Raw genomic sequence first — 15,629 nt, 5'->3', positions numbered from 1 at the left:
TTATTGTATGCAAAACACACACATCATCGTTAGCTTCGCGTGTGTAAACGTTCATTCTAAGAAATTCACAGAGTAGTATAACTAACACCTGATTGGTTGGTTGGTAGCCATGGAGATCTGTTATCCAATGACTGCCCTCTGCTTCTGTTCTATTTATAGACATATGCCGTGGATGGCACTAGTTTTGAACGTTACCATGTTCGTGATTTTCTGACTGCTGACGGCAAAAATTACTCAATAATTTTCTTTATATAATTATTTCTTCGTAAAAACAATAATATAATATGATCATTTTAACTTTAATGTATAGTGGTATTAAAAATACCAGTGTGTCGTAGCGATGCATCATCAATATAGTGGTATGAAAATACCACATGGTGTAGCGATACGTAATCACGAAGTACAAATCCTTTTCCCGGACCATCCTCAAAATTTTACGACTCTTCAACTTCAAGATCGATATGGTGAAATATATCATATAGTCATACTTATTGTTAAAATTCACAAGTTGAACTGCAAAACATGATTATATTTTGATTGTCATGTACATATATTTTTTGCGTTTTACGGAATGTTTGTTTTGAAAATAATAGCTATTAGTGAACATATGATATTAATTGTCCCACTATTTTGTTATAGGTGATCTTAGTTATCTCACATTCATTTAACAGTATTATATTAATATTTATTTAAATAAACTGTAATTGATAAATAACAATAATGAAAAACAAAGGGAAAAAATGTTTTTGCTGCAGTAGTGATGTTTGTTTGATTATGCATCTGACCTCACAATTCCGAAATCTGAAAAATTCAAAAACCGAAACATCGGAATGTGTGATATGCCACAAATTTTTTTAAACAACGCACACAATGTCTACACATTTACTGATGCCTGTTGGTGAAAGACTCAAATTACAGTATTTATTCCTGAGAGAGAGAGAGAATGATTTAGGACTCAAAGGCGTGTTATTTTTACAATTATTTTATTATCTTGGGATTCTTTTTTTAGTCTTGAGATTTTCTATTCAATTCTCGAGATTATTAAGAAAATTACCGTAACTTGACTAGCAGCAGCACACATCTGAATGACTCGGCCATTAGCATGCTAAACCACAAACCTTATGAACTGACGCTCTCGGAAAATGAAACTCGCATTGATTACATGAGGATACATGACAAAACCACTGTGTTATTGGTGAAAATTTGGGGGTCGCATGATATGCGAGATCGCATGTTACTCGCGTATATACGGTACCTAAGTTCCCCCTTCTTTCATTTCTCTTGCTGTTTTACTTTATGCAACTTCAGAGTTTTCTCCATTTCATCTTTGGATACTTAATGGATCTTGTACCTTGCTCTAACCACCCCAGACTCCATCTTTTCACTGTCTTAACTCTGAATGGCTGGCTTTTATGTTATAGCCATAAATGAAACTGAAAAAAAAACCCTGAAACAGGTAAATTTTGTCATCATTCAGAAGAAATTGGTAATACTCCTAATGTTACTGAAATTGTTTAACATGCATACAAGATGACAACCCTTTTTCAGTGTTACAAGAGGATCTTGTTAAACCTTTTTCAGTGTTACAAGAGGATCTTGTTAAAATGCTTTACAGTATTTTCATTTTAACCTCAGTATCCAGTTTACATAATTTACAGTGCTCAAAAAAGCATAAACCTTACAGGATGCCCTCTAGTAGAATTTGAACTGTATGTTCTTTGGGTATCAGAGTCAGTAATTGGCATGGACAGCCACACTGCACAGTGCCAAGAGGCTAAGATTTTTTCCTTCCATGTCAACCAACTGCAAACTGACCATAGCTATAGGTTTCTCAAAGAAATCATTCTGAAAGGTTTATTTTGTTTATATTAATACAGCAGTTCTTTTCAGAGACAAACAATTTTTGAATACATACTGTATTCTCACTTGAATTTTTACCCTATGGAACACTATCTTTTGTTTCCCATCTTGTGAGTTAGAATATGCTGTTCATGAACTTAAGTTAATTATTGATAATGGCTCCATTAGATAATTAACTTAATATTCTAACCACTTATTTAACCCTACTGAAGGAAAATCATGTGTTCCATTCATGTGGGTTAGTTTTTTGTAGGAATTTTGTTTTCCTCATCTAGTCTTCACACATCTTCCATGAAGGCCTCATTTGTCAGTTCTTGCAACATTCAGTTGTCTCCCAATTCATCCTTAACCGTATTATTAGAGATTTCTCTTAAAATAACAAGTATGGACTCTGTATATGGATTGATGACAGCTATTATTGACGTGATTGACCAATGTAATTTAAAGGTGGAAAATGTGGACAGTTTTTAATACTGGAAGACAAGATAGTACTGACTTGGATGGCAGTGGCACTGGATGCTGTTGATTTTTATTCACTGCCATTTTTTGTTTCCTGGACTTGTAGTTATTATAATGGGCATTACCACAGCAGTGTCGTGTACTACTGTGATTATCATTATGTGCATTACCACAGCAATGTTGTTTACAGGTGTTTGTAGGTTCCCACTCTTGATATTAAATGGGCTCTTGGAAGTGTACTAGTCAAACCTCATAATAGGAGAGGTGAATTTTGGAGATTCCAACCTGATGAAGGACTTTGGAATACAGTAGTGGTAGAAATCAAAAGCTGCATTGGTCTGCTACTGCTGCACCACTTGGAACTGAACTTTGCAACCAGATGCTGCAATTAAACACGGATGAATGTGGTTATTTTCTCTCCCCATGGCTTATTTCATAAGATACTGTGGCTTGGAGGGTAATTCAGATTCATGTGAACTTTGAAAAAGATTTAATTGTTCTCAATGATGAATTACAGAAAATGTCTTAACCCCCTAAAAGGAAAAGGGCATAAAATACAATTATGAAAAGGACGATAATTGATGAAATTCCATGCAAAGAAGTTGATTATTGTCTTGGGGATTCACTGTAGAACTGTACTTTCATTTGTACTTTTCCTAATGGTTGTGTTTGAACTTACTCTCTTTACTTACTGGAGAAGGCACTGCAAATTATTGTGTGATTGATCCATAGTTATTGTACAAGTTTGATTCATAGAGTGCATATCAGTGCAAAGGTGAACATCCAGCTTAAATACCTGGATGTTGCTTGTTCGTTTAATGATTTTATGGTTGGGAAAGGCTTGTAAGTGTTAAGTAAATAAACCGCCTTTTGCTCTAATGTCTTGCTTCCATTTTTTGTAATGAAGCACAGACCTCTGTTATTGCTTTATCAAGCATGAGAAATCAGACTGTGACATGGGAGCTTGACAAATTGATTTCCTGATACATGGCAGACGTTAGGGTTTCCTTATAAACAAAGACTTACCTGTTCTAGTAGTAGTTATGGGTCGAGGCAATGCCTTTGCAACGGCGCCTCTTAATCTTGAGTTTTTTGTTTTTTGTTTATTTGTTGAGCTCTTTCCTTTTTTTCTCTCTTTTTTCCACATCAAGTATATGGTTTCTATTCTTATTTCGTTGTTACCTGTAAATAGAAATTTTCCAACTATGTCACTTTCCTTCTCTTCATAGGGTTGCTGTAGCCCTATTGCTTTAACACGTTCTTCTCTATAAGTACAACAATATAAGAGGAAATGAAATATGTCTTCTACTGTATTATGGCAAAAAGGACAACAGGTGCTTCCTTTGTGGACAGGTGTAGCAGAATATAGCCAAGGCATCACAATGATGACTTATGTGATTGTAAACTCAGCCTGCAGCCTATAATTTGAAAGGAAGCTCGTTTCAACAGCATTTGCTTGATATCCTCCCCCTCCCACTAATATTCTGTTGCTTGTGATGTAGGTGGAAAGGAATAGCTGTTAACAGAGAGGTGACATGGAGGCATAATCCACGGGGAATCATCACGAATTGGGAATTCTTAGCAACTCTTGGAAATAAGTGGGATTTTTGGGCATTGAATAACAATAGTAGGTTTTAGTGCTTGGCTTCAGGGCTTAAACTTCATAAATAAAGCATTGAAGGATGTTTTCACTTTTCAGGCCTTCCAGGACTTGGTGGAAGACAGAATCTAGTGTTTTTTGGAAGTAGATGTGTGTGTTTTTTTTCTCTCTCTCTCTCTCTCCAGTTTTAGGTTTTTTGGAACAAGATTTATTGAGTCAAGACTTATAGTTTTGTTAGATCATGCTTAGAAAAGGAAAATCAGTACGGTAAGATCTCACTCAAGGTGGTATTTTATACTGGAATATGTAACCAGCTGTGAAATGTGTAGAGAAATCTGTTATCGCTAAATTGTTTATGATATTTCATCACTTAACTGATGATGGCCCAGATTGGGGTATGCTTTCTGTGCTTGTCATTTTGTTTGTGACATAAATCCATTCTTGGTTGTTGAGAAAAGCTCCATTCAGTATTTTTAGCTGATCTAGGTGAAAGAAACTTTGTTATTAACAATTCTACTGTTATGGAAGGTAGTAAAGAAACCTATGGTTAGCTTTAGAGCCAAGAGTGAATGTTAATGGATTAAATTATTGTTGTTTTGCTTTTTGTATGCTTGCTGACATCAGATTTTACTCATCTGGCAGGTTATTTTTTGTTTATAATTAAGGAAAATTGTTCCCCAGATTTCAATTTTGAATTATTGTATCTCTTCCTTCATTTGGTAAAGCCTCAAATGTCTGTGCTAAATAAAATGCAGATCTAATTTTAATTGTCTCAAATGAAAACTTTTCCTTTTTTTCAGTCTATCAGTGCAACAAACCCAACCATGTGGCCCCATTTGCCAGAAGACCAGCCTGGTTATGTTACCAAGGATGCTGCAGAATCCCACCACTAGGAGAAAAAATTTGGAAAGTCAATAGACATTTATTAAGAGTTTTCAGGTGGATATTGTACCGAGTAATGCCCCAGCAGATGTCCGAAGGTTATTTTTATCATTTTGTTGTAAATCTAATAATAATGTAAATAAATTTATAAGACCTTTGGTGTGTTCGATTTTCACCTGATGTCAAGGCTGTCAAGGTAGCTGTGAATCATCACTAGGAAACATGACTTTTGTAAGGTTTTAAATATTTTCCATACTTAATGAAATCAGTGTAACTTGAGCTCTTGGTAAACTTCAATATTCTATCCTGCTGATAGTACTTTAATCCCATGATTTTTTATAAACCATGATGTATTTAATGACAAGAAATGAGGCAGACCATATGTAATTGGGTTTGTAAAGTGGTGTGGGTCTTTTACTTACATTTATTGTATTTAAACCCTTGGGACTTTGGAACTTGAAAAAGATTTTGTTTCTGTTAATTAATGTAATGGGATGACACTGGTCACTATTGCTGTACAGCAGTATATGGAGATGTTCAATTTGGTACGTAAGCCAGAAAGCATAATTTTTAAATTACAAAATTTAACCCTACTTTCACCTTTATTGTCTGAAGATGTTGCAGACTTGCAGTATATGCTTGGTTGCTGATTAGTAAGACAGCAAGCAAATGTAAGATATATGTACTACTACCACTTACTCTTGATAGTTTTAGCATGTTTTCATCACATTTATACATACATAATAGAGTACATACTAAATAAATGTGCCTTCATCTTAATCCCAATATCCATTCCTATACTAGGAAGAGAAGACAGGCTGGTTGAGTTTTCAGTAGGGTATACGGAACTTTTAAAAAGATGTTCCCAAATATTATGACCCCAGTACTCGGCAGCACTATAGTAGGTGTGTGTGTATGTGTGAAGAATCCATAGGAGAAATAAAAAACTTTAATGTGGTGATAAAGCATGGAAGTGGCAGAGATGTTGACTCACTTTGAGAAACTGACAGTTGTGTTCTTGAGTTAAAATATACGTATATCATGGGGGTGGCACAAAATCCAGCGGTATTACTCATATAAATCTAGGTAGAATGTCAATAAGGAAAAATTAAAACTTGAAGGATGCCCTTTGTGTTAAATCACAGTGGTTCAAGCCTCTAAAGCTAGGTATCGAATATCAATACGTAGTAACGTTTTGAGTTGGTGCAGGATTTCTTTTATACCCATCCCAATAAAAATTCTAACCCCGTAGAGGGTTAGCCCTGTCAGTGCACCTCGTGCAGTTCAATGTAAGCATTAGGCAACTTATTGTTCTTTGCAAAGTCCCTTTGGCCCCCAGCTGCAACCGCGTCCATTAATTTTTACTGTACCTCTGTTCATATTCACCTCATGCAGTTCAATGTAAGCATTAGGCAACTTAAGGTTCTTTGCAAAGTCCCTTTGGCCCCCAGCTGCAACTGCGTCCATTCCTTTTATGTACCTCCGTTCATATTCTTTCTTCCATCTTACTTTCCACCCTCTCCTGCAACTGCGAGGCTTTCCTCCTGTTATACCTTTCAAACCTTTTCACCGACAATTTCCGTTTCAGCGCCGCTGAATGGCCTTGGTTGCCCCAGTGCTTAATTGGCATGTATGCCTAAAAATCTATAAAATAAATTCCAGATTACATTTAGAAAAACGGAAGCGAGTTTTTGCTTGAACAATTTTTTTTTTATTCACTCCAATTGAAGATTAATTCAATGTGCAATCAACTTTGTTACCAAATTTGGACAAGAATTTCTTTGTAAGTTTACAAGGAACCTGTCAAAATAATACAAAAGATTACCCATAATGTTTATTGTAAGAAAAATTCATCGTCAATTTGACGCAATCCAAAAACACGTGAAAAATAACAAAAAGTAACATTAATTCAAGTGGTGTAGTGATGAAAACTATTATTTCGTTGTATTTGTCCCTGGTTAAATGGTCCCCTCAAAACGTATCACAAAGGAAAGCCATCATCGTCAGTTCTTATCCGAAGAATGCCTGGTTTGGTGTCTGGCAACAGTAGTACTGTTGGTAGGAATAAGGGCTGTAGCTCCTGCACCAGTACCGGCAGCCGCCGAAGCCGTGTCCAGGGAACTGCTGGTGGAAGTTGTAACCGGGTACGTAGCCTGGGAAGTATTGAGTGTTGAATCCTCCTCCGAGGAACTGGCCGGTGGCTACGGCGACGAAGCACACGACCAGGATTCCTACGAGCAAGGTGACGCGACCCATCCTACAAACTGAAAGAAGGGGGCGGTGGATTAAATATGGCAGCGTGAAACATAGGACAATCGCGAAAATTTTTAGACATCTGTAGAAATACGAGAGAATAAGAAACGGGAGTGATGGATGAAATATGGCAGCGTGAAACAGAGAAAAATCTAAAGGGATTTAGACTTATCTGAGGAAGTATTAGAAAATAAAGAGAATAAGTGATGGATTAAATAAGGCAGCATAAAAGCAAAGAAGAATCGCGAGAGAATGTAGACATCTTTATTACTACAATTTTAAGTGACAAGATGGTAGAAGAATCATCCTAGAAAATAAAAGAGGAAGAGATGGATTAAACAAAGGTGAATCAAGAAAGAATTCAGCCTTATCTATAGAAGTGCTACAAGTTTAGCTACGTGGCAAGATGGCATAGAAGGAACTTCCTAAACTAGATCGTGCAGGGGAAGTGTTATTTTACATATTGTATCGTACAACGAAGGAGAATCTTGAGAGAATTTAGACTCATCTGTGTAGCCTATATATTAGTTACAGGGTCAAGTAGCAAGATGGCAGGAGGAACATTGATTAATACATTTTGTAGCATTAAAATAAGAGAAGTTGGCAAGTACCTACTTTTCCTATGGTATCCTTTAAGATTTTAGAATATGTCGTGCAAGCTTAAAGTAAACTACTGGTTAAGAGAGCGCTGACACTAAGGAGAAATTCAGAAGAAATGAATAAACTATGCAGTACAGAAGCTAACAAATAAAAATTAGTAATGCCAAAAATAGTCCATAAAGTTATTTGCGTAATATTGTGCAGTTTAGACGTGAAATAACCTAGTAACTATTTTCGAAGTCGATGGTTCATGTGTAATGATTTTTTTTTTTAAAGAAAACCTCACAGAACGTACGCATCAAAGCTCTATTACAAAATTACGAAGTAAATTACAAATAGGTTTACTGGATACTGTTTAATGTCATCCGTGTGTGAAGCTTTCATAGTAATTTGGACTGAATGTTTTATCCCCGAACTGACCGCCGTTATTTCTAAATTCAAGTGTTCTACAGAAGAAGATGAGTGTTTATACAAGAAAGAGTTATGATAGCGAAGTTTGAATAAAGAATGGCACGGTTTAAAAGTAGGTAGATACTTAAGAGTTTAAAAGGAATTAGTAGCAAATATACTCTTATTGTTAGATCTACTGAGGGAGGAAGTGGAGAATAGGAAAGATTTTATAAAAGAAATGTGGTATTTCAGAGAGAAGAAACTCAAACAAACACAAAGTAGGAATAAAAAAAAACAAGCAAGAGTGCCGTTTCAAAGGTACATTCCACCTAATACTACTACTACTACTACTACTACCACCAGCGACTATTTCTATTATCGACCCTCTTAGTTAATGAAACTGTATGTTTGAATTTTCGTATTGGAAAGTTGCAGGTAACCGAAAGTGCTTTTCATTTACATTATTTAGAATCCAATTTTATCGGAGTTTCACTTATGAAACCTACGCGAAGTATTTCTCCCTGCTGTTTAAAGTCCCTGTCTGAAAATGGCAGCTAAATTATCCTTGGTGGTGACGTCATTGAAACCGATTTTCAGCTTCAACAAATTATTTCGCTGGTTTTCGAAGACGTAATTTATAAAGCTTCTGACGACTACGTTGAGGGAACTTGTGTTTTGTTGTATATACTACAGCTGTTATCTTAAGTTAAGTGTGTGAAATTGAGAGTTGACGAATGACGTTAAGTCTTAGTTTTTCTTTTGTTTTAAAAAGTGATTAACTTTTAAGGTATTTTTGGTATTTTTATTTTTTCTATATAAATTTATTTATTCGTTATTAGTCCCATTGTTTTGAAAAATTTTTAGCTTAAATTTTTATAATTTCAAATTAAATAACAGCCGTATTAAGTTTTTACTTTGCGCCATGGAGTCCAACTTAAGTTTTCTAAAAAAAAATTCTTGAGCTATATCATTTAAAATGTTCATTTATAATTTATCTTTAGTTCAGTTTTAACATTTAAGTGATGCTTCTAGTTTCCAATATGTAGTTATGTAGTACTTTAAGCCTTCACTGATTTCTGTGTTTAGTTGAAGCTGTTTTCTTTATCTTTCATAAATGTTTTAACTAATTGCTCTCGCTTTAAAAGTTTTAACGTAACTTCTAACCCACGGAAATCTGTCTACTGTTCCGTTTTGTACACTTATTTTCTTATTTGAATATATTTTTTATTTTATGTAACTTGGTCGTATAGCAAAAGGCATTAAGCTTTTAATTTTTATAGCTACAATATTCTAGGCCTAGGTCCTTGGGTCAATGGATTCCATACTAACATTTACTTTTTTCACGATATTCAACGGAGATTTTTTAATAGTTAAGAGTTCTTTATCTAATTCCTAGAGTACCACCAGGTATCTAATTTCAAAGGTCTTGCTTTGCAATCTAAAGGGAATTGTTAGTGAATGTGTCAAACCTAGACTTCTTAAAGCTTCACTGTGAGTGCTTTACATATTTTAAAAATTTGGTTTGTTCTACTTATCCATTGTTTTTTTTATATTTACCAATGTAGGGTAATCCTAAATAGTTTAATTACTCCAAACTTTCAGCTGGAAGTGAATTGAAGCTTAAATCTGAAGCACGGAAACCTCTCTAATGAAGTAATAAGCAACTCTACTTATTCGGCTTGGCAAAGTCTGTATGATTGAGGTGAGGTTGAACTTAACTTTTTTTTTTTTTTTCCTCCACCCCTTCAGGGGCGGTGCCCCTGTAGGGGTGGAGGGCCTCCAATGCCCTGTCTGTTGGTCTTATGACCTTCAGACAGGGTTATGGGAGGTATTTTTATTTCGGGTGTCGAGTTCATTAGCCTAGGTTTTTGGTTAGGTCTACAGAGGAAGGCTTTAGTAATGTACCAATTTCTTTTAAAATTGAGACTAGTCATTTGGTTTCACTTTGCATTTTGCAATTTTTTTAAAGTTTCAACGTAACTTTAATTTTGTACATATTTAAATCTTGCTTTTTAACGTAAGCTTTGAAATTTGCTGTAAATTTTGAATATTCGTTATAATTTGTAGTTCTAGTAAATAATTCTGTATTTTAACAATCTGTATCAGCAGTTTAATTTTAATTTTGTACATTATTCACACCTTTGAAGTAAGCCATTTAAAATATTTTGTATTTTAACATTTACATTATTCATGCCTTTAAGCAATTTAAAGTAATATGATTTAGTATTTTGAATTTGTTTTTTATAATGGACAAGTATTTAAATCTTAAATTTAGGACAGTTGTAAACTAACGTAAAACTACTTTAACTTCACGTTTTACATTTATTAATTTCTTTGAAATTCGTAGAAATGGCACTAGCACAACTAACAATCCTGGTATTAATACAACAAATTGACCCACACTTTGGTATACAGTTGCGAGTTTTCTGCCTGTAATGTCTTGATAGGCCTAGCTGTTATGTTTTAATGTCTTTGCTTGGCAGATGGTTTCCCACGTTAATTGACATAGCACTTTTTGAGGTATAGTTATCCATGGCTTATCCTTTACTCTGTATCCTTAGACATATTTAACTATAGTATTTGCTTTACTTTTGCCACCTAGTATTAGCATTTGGTTGGCACCCCTGGCCACTGACATTTCTTAACTGTCCCCTCTTGGTTTATTAGTGTTAAATAGCCATCTGAATAGGCATCTGATCTGTGGCCTCTTGGTTAGCAGTTTGGTTCAGTTCACCTAGCTGCTGCGTTAGCATGATTTCAGTACTCCTGGTACTTGACTGGTTGGCGTTTTCTTGGTATAATCTTGGCTGCTTTTATCATATAAATCAGATTCCCTGGACACTGCCTGATTGGCATTCAGTTCAGTGTTCTTAGCCTTCCCAAGTTATCTTGGTATCTCCGGCCACTTGGCTGGTTAGCCTTTGTTCGGCATCCATGGCCACTGCACTTGTTCGTACTACCAGCCTTTGTTCGGCATCCATGGACACTGCACTTGTTCGTACTAGTACATCAGGGATGATGAGAGCTAAGTTAATGTGCTCGCCATATACCCACTGCAATGTGCAATGAGTTATTGTTCTGAACTATTATGATCCAGTCTTAAGACTTTACATTGTTAGTGGATAGCCATTATGTTGATTGATAATTTAACACTAGTAAAATTAATAATTTGATAATAGCTGATTCATTGGGAAGTTAGTCGCTGTAGAAATTGAAGTCTCTCTCCAGGATACAGACTTCGTCTGTCAGCTTTTGACTTCTGCCGCACAGAGTTTGGCCCAAGAACTGCAAAGTGCAACGGCCAGTCAGGCTTCTAAATGTGAATTCAAATAAGCTCACGAACTGTTGTGCAAAAACAGTCGCACAGCTCATAGAACTGTGCAAGAAAGGTCAGGGTGGTGCCAATGCAAACAAGAATTTAGGTACTTGTTTCATTTTCCCGCCGCTTGGAGTCTGAGGATGGATAGTCCAGTTCTTCAGACAACTGCGGAGATGAACGAATTAGAACTTCGATTTCTGAACTAGGTAAATTGACTTGGTACATTCCTAAGTCAACAAGAGTCGGAAGATAGCCCGTCATACAAAGGCAGCTCATAACTGAGGTTATTATTATTATTTTTTTAAACTAAAGCAGAATAAGGATTTTTTTAATAGCTGAACAATTTTTTTTTAACTAGCAGAATAAAGCGAGTTATATTATAGGGATTTTCTATGAATATATAAACATAAATCCGGCTTTTGGTGAATTAAAAAAAATTAGACACTGAAGTTTGTTTTTCTTATTAATCTACATCCTGCTCACTAATAACGTCTTAATGATCTGGTAATAGACAGGTTTTAAAACAGCAATGTATGTAATTGGAACTACAGTTGATATATGATCAAAGAGTGGTTTCTCTGGAAAGCTTTGATTATAAGATTCAAGCATGCAATTTTGCTTGATTTTAGTTAAATGGTATTTAAAATTTATATTAAGATAGTATAACTGGATGAAAGTATAAGCAGGATTGTTGCCTACTCAATTCGGTTAAATTTTGTAAGTAAATGGTTTACTGAAAATTTATGCAAAGGGAAATGTAGTTACTTTGATTTGAAGTCTACAGAGAAAATTGGTTGGGAGTATTGCTCAAATATAGTAAAATGCAGTGATTTCCGTATCTTAAGTAAATAAATTTTTATTGAAATATGTATGAAAAAATTGTAAGTCCCACGACCTCTAAGCCGGACATTGAAATTAAAAATTCGTGGATTAAGTTGTGAAGAGCTATTTAAAAGATTAACATATACGGAGAACTCATTCGAAGTTTATTCCAGTTATTTTCCTTACACGAACCAGAGATTTGTGTTGGTTAAACCGATAAAAGGCTTTTAGGTGGTTTGCTTGTTCAGCTATGGTTTTTGTCTTGCTAAAGAAATGGATATGCATGGAATTAAATCAATAAATAGCTACAGATTCCTCCTCCGCGCTGAATTTTTCATATCTTAAAAGTTAGGATGGATGGAGCACAGGAATTCACGATTATACAACTCTGTCCACTATACTGACCGACCGAGTATGTAGCCAGAACGATGCGATTGTGTGGTGTAAATGCTTCAGGAACGAGAGAAAATATAAACAGCTGGAGGTGGACAGGCCTTGAGGTTCATAAGTAGGGGTACAGTAGTCTAGTCGAAGGTAATTTTGGGTAGCTTCACCCTTCGCCGTCCCTCAAGGAAAATTGGTCTAGGGACACCACTTTCCACCCAAGGACGTTGATAACTGGACCCTTATGTAACTTTTGTCCACCGATGGGGGTTTAAAAATCACTATAGTCATTTTCCGAAACTCTTCTTAATTAGCTGCAGCTCAGAAGAGAAAGTCATATGTTAATACTAGATGTATTTATATATGGTAATTCAGCCCAGGAGCTGACAGACTTATGTACACTCTGAAGCCTATGTATGCATATTTGTTCTCAGAACTCCAGGAATGGTTGTGAGAGTTCAGAACAGACTGTATTCAAAATTGATACTTTTAAGCTGAATCATTAAAAGTTCCTGTTCCTGGAACGTAGGTAACTTAATTAAGAAAATAATGCTGGCGCCTTTTCACAGGCGCCTCGAGGGAGTTATTGCAATATGCTCACTGCAAAGTTGTCTACAAATATTGTTGCTAATGTATCACGAAATTGTCTAGATTTCTGTTGAGGGAATTATTGCACATATTCACAGGTCTGTTTGAGGGAAGTGTTGCAGAAATTGCAAAATTCTGCCAGGGATATATTGTTGCGAATAATGCCCGCAAAACTTGTGCTCATAAATACTGTTGCAAATGTTGGCATAAAATCTATTCTGGAATATTGTTGCAAGATTCTCAAAATTGTCTAGGCAAATTGTTGCAGATATTCAGAGACTTCCGTGTAAGGAAATATTACGAATGCTGCTCGAAGTAGTATGTTAAGAAAATTAAGAATCGATGGATATTATGGTGTTTAGACCAAAAGTATATCGAATACCCCACAAAAAGATTTATGGCAATTATTAGTGTAAAAACTTGAAGTGTTCATAATGCGCAGACGATTATATGGTACTTTAATCTCAAAAATAATAGATAATGCTCACAACACTGCTATAATGAGTAAGAAGACGCATTCACACAGACTAAACAATCGAAACACGAAATTGGTTAAGTGCCTTACCTTTAACGTTACTTCTCAGCAAGAAGACTACAGTACTGAGTTGCAACCGTAGAACCCATTTATATAGGATACGCATCACATCAACCACGCTGTTGCCAAGTAGGATATTTTTTGCGCCTTTGTAACGATGTGTCTTCCATGTAACCGCTATGGAACACTCCCAGAGCGTTACATAAACCTTTATTGCAGTCTCCCAGTCCTGGAAGGGTTCAGTTTCGAAGTCGTCGAGGTTTAACGCGGACGTAAGACTTTAGATAATAAAAAATGTATTTTGGTTTTACAACAACAGGGAGTTTGTCCTTGCTTATGAACTCTGGTCGGCGGAAAAGTACAAAGGTCTTGAGTTAGTACGAAGACAGTGACTATGAAACTATGATGATTACAATGAAGGTAATGATAGTGGTATGGTGGATAATGATGACGAAACGGAAGAATAGTGGTGAATATTCTATCAGCAGTCTTCCACAGAGGGGAATAATGATTGGTGGTGATGTGTTTACGTACCTGAGAGCACACGTACGCTCACACTATATATAATATATATATATATATATATATGTTATATTATATATATATATATATATATATATAGATATATATATATATATATATATATATATATATCTATATATATATATATATACTGATATATTATATATATATATATATATATATATATATATAATATATATATATCGTGTGCGGACAATTTTTCGTAAAACAAAAATTCGAAAGGCAATTGTTCGAAAAGTTTTTTTTTTTTTTTTTTCGAACACCAAATATTCGAAAACAATAGTTCGAATGTATAATTCTTCGAATTTACAATTGAACGAAGTACAAAATATTCGAACAAGCAGTTTTTCGAAAAGAATACTGTTCGAATGCATGCATGAGTGACGTCGACTTGTTGAAAAAAGCTGACGGCAATTTTGTATGTTGGCACTTTCTCTCTCTCTCTCTCTCTCTCTCTCTCTCTCTCTCTCTCTCTCTCCCAAACTGTAGTTATTCGAGAAACAACTCAATCGCATTGTTTGTATTCTAATTACCTTAAATAAGAAATAAATATACATAAAAATAAACCGTTAACAAATCCTTAAAAACTTAGTTCCCATTGTTATTTTGGACTGTTTCCTATTTAGTAGAGAAGCTCTTAAACCCTATCATGGCTGAGTTCGTTGAAAGTGAAAAAGGAAAGCCCATGTTATTAGTGAATGGACATTTATTTGTTTAAGACAAGCAAGTACAAGATAAAATATATTGGAAGTGCCATAAATTTGCAAATTACTGGAAATGTCGCGCTATAACAGTAAAAGATGTTACCGTTTCTAAAGAACATATATCATCCAGGTGATCCAACTGGCGTAGAAGTGCGGAGATTTATTGAAGAAGACGACACAAAAGGTACACGTGACTCCTCTCATTACATAATTGCAAATGCATCTTCGGATCTTAGCGAATCTGGAGCTCAGGGATTGCCAACTGTCACCAGTATTAAGCGCTCAGTTCGCTCAAAAGAAAATCGTGGACTGTCTACACCCTGTCACAGGAAGGATATATAGTATTCTCAGTCGAGTATATGAAGACTCAAAAATGAAGATTTTATTCTTTTTGACTCGAGTCAGGAAGAAGAGAGTATTGTTTTTTTCACACACGCAAATCTTAAAAAAATTTTCTGGGATGGTACTTTCAAAACTGTCTCGACACTGTTTGAACAGCTTTATACCATGCATGGCTTAAAGGATGGGTTTTGCATATGTTAGATTTTTCTGATGTGTAAAAGAATTGGCGCAATTTTCAAATATTAATTCAATCACCTAATAAATACCTCCAAGAAAGAAGTTTCCTCAGTCAACTTTATGGCTGCTTTTTCCATTTAAGACAATGTTTGTATAGAGTATCTTGGTTTA

General features: G+C 35.2%; 1 protein-coding gene and 1 long non-coding RNA gene across 2 annotated transcripts in view; one reads left to right on the top strand and one right to left on the bottom strand.

Annotated features, from left to right (window-relative positions):
- Positions 1-4,958, top strand: part of LOC135214428 (ATP synthase subunit d, mitochondrial-like) — a gene marked incomplete in the record, with an annotated part of 11,384 nt that extends 6,426 nt beyond the window's left edge. The window contains 1 exon segment of the mRNA XM_064248704.1: positions 4,720-4,958. Coding sequence (XP_064104774.1) covers positions 4,720-4,812 — 93 coding nt within the window.
- A 1,664-nt stretch (positions 4,959-6,622) lies between these two features.
- Positions 6,623-14,110, bottom strand: LOC135214429 (uncharacterized). The gene is made up of 2 exons (XR_010314340.1): positions 13,723-14,110; positions 6,623-7,065 (listed from the first exon to the last, which is right to left on the bottom strand). It is a non-coding gene; the product is annotated as an uncharacterized LOC135214429 (long non-coding RNA).
- Between the last annotated feature and the right edge of the window lie 1,519 nt (positions 14,111-15,629).

This window comes from Macrobrachium nipponense, chromosome 45 (assembly GCF_015104395.2).
Source record: "Macrobrachium nipponense isolate FS-2020 chromosome 45, ASM1510439v2, whole genome shotgun sequence".
In the NCBI taxonomy this organism is placed as follows: domain Eukaryota; kingdom Metazoa; phylum Arthropoda; class Malacostraca; order Decapoda; family Palaemonidae; genus Macrobrachium; species Macrobrachium nipponense.
The sequence above is the reverse complement of the archived record's forward strand: the minus strand, read 5'-3'. Positions and strand labels throughout refer to the sequence as shown.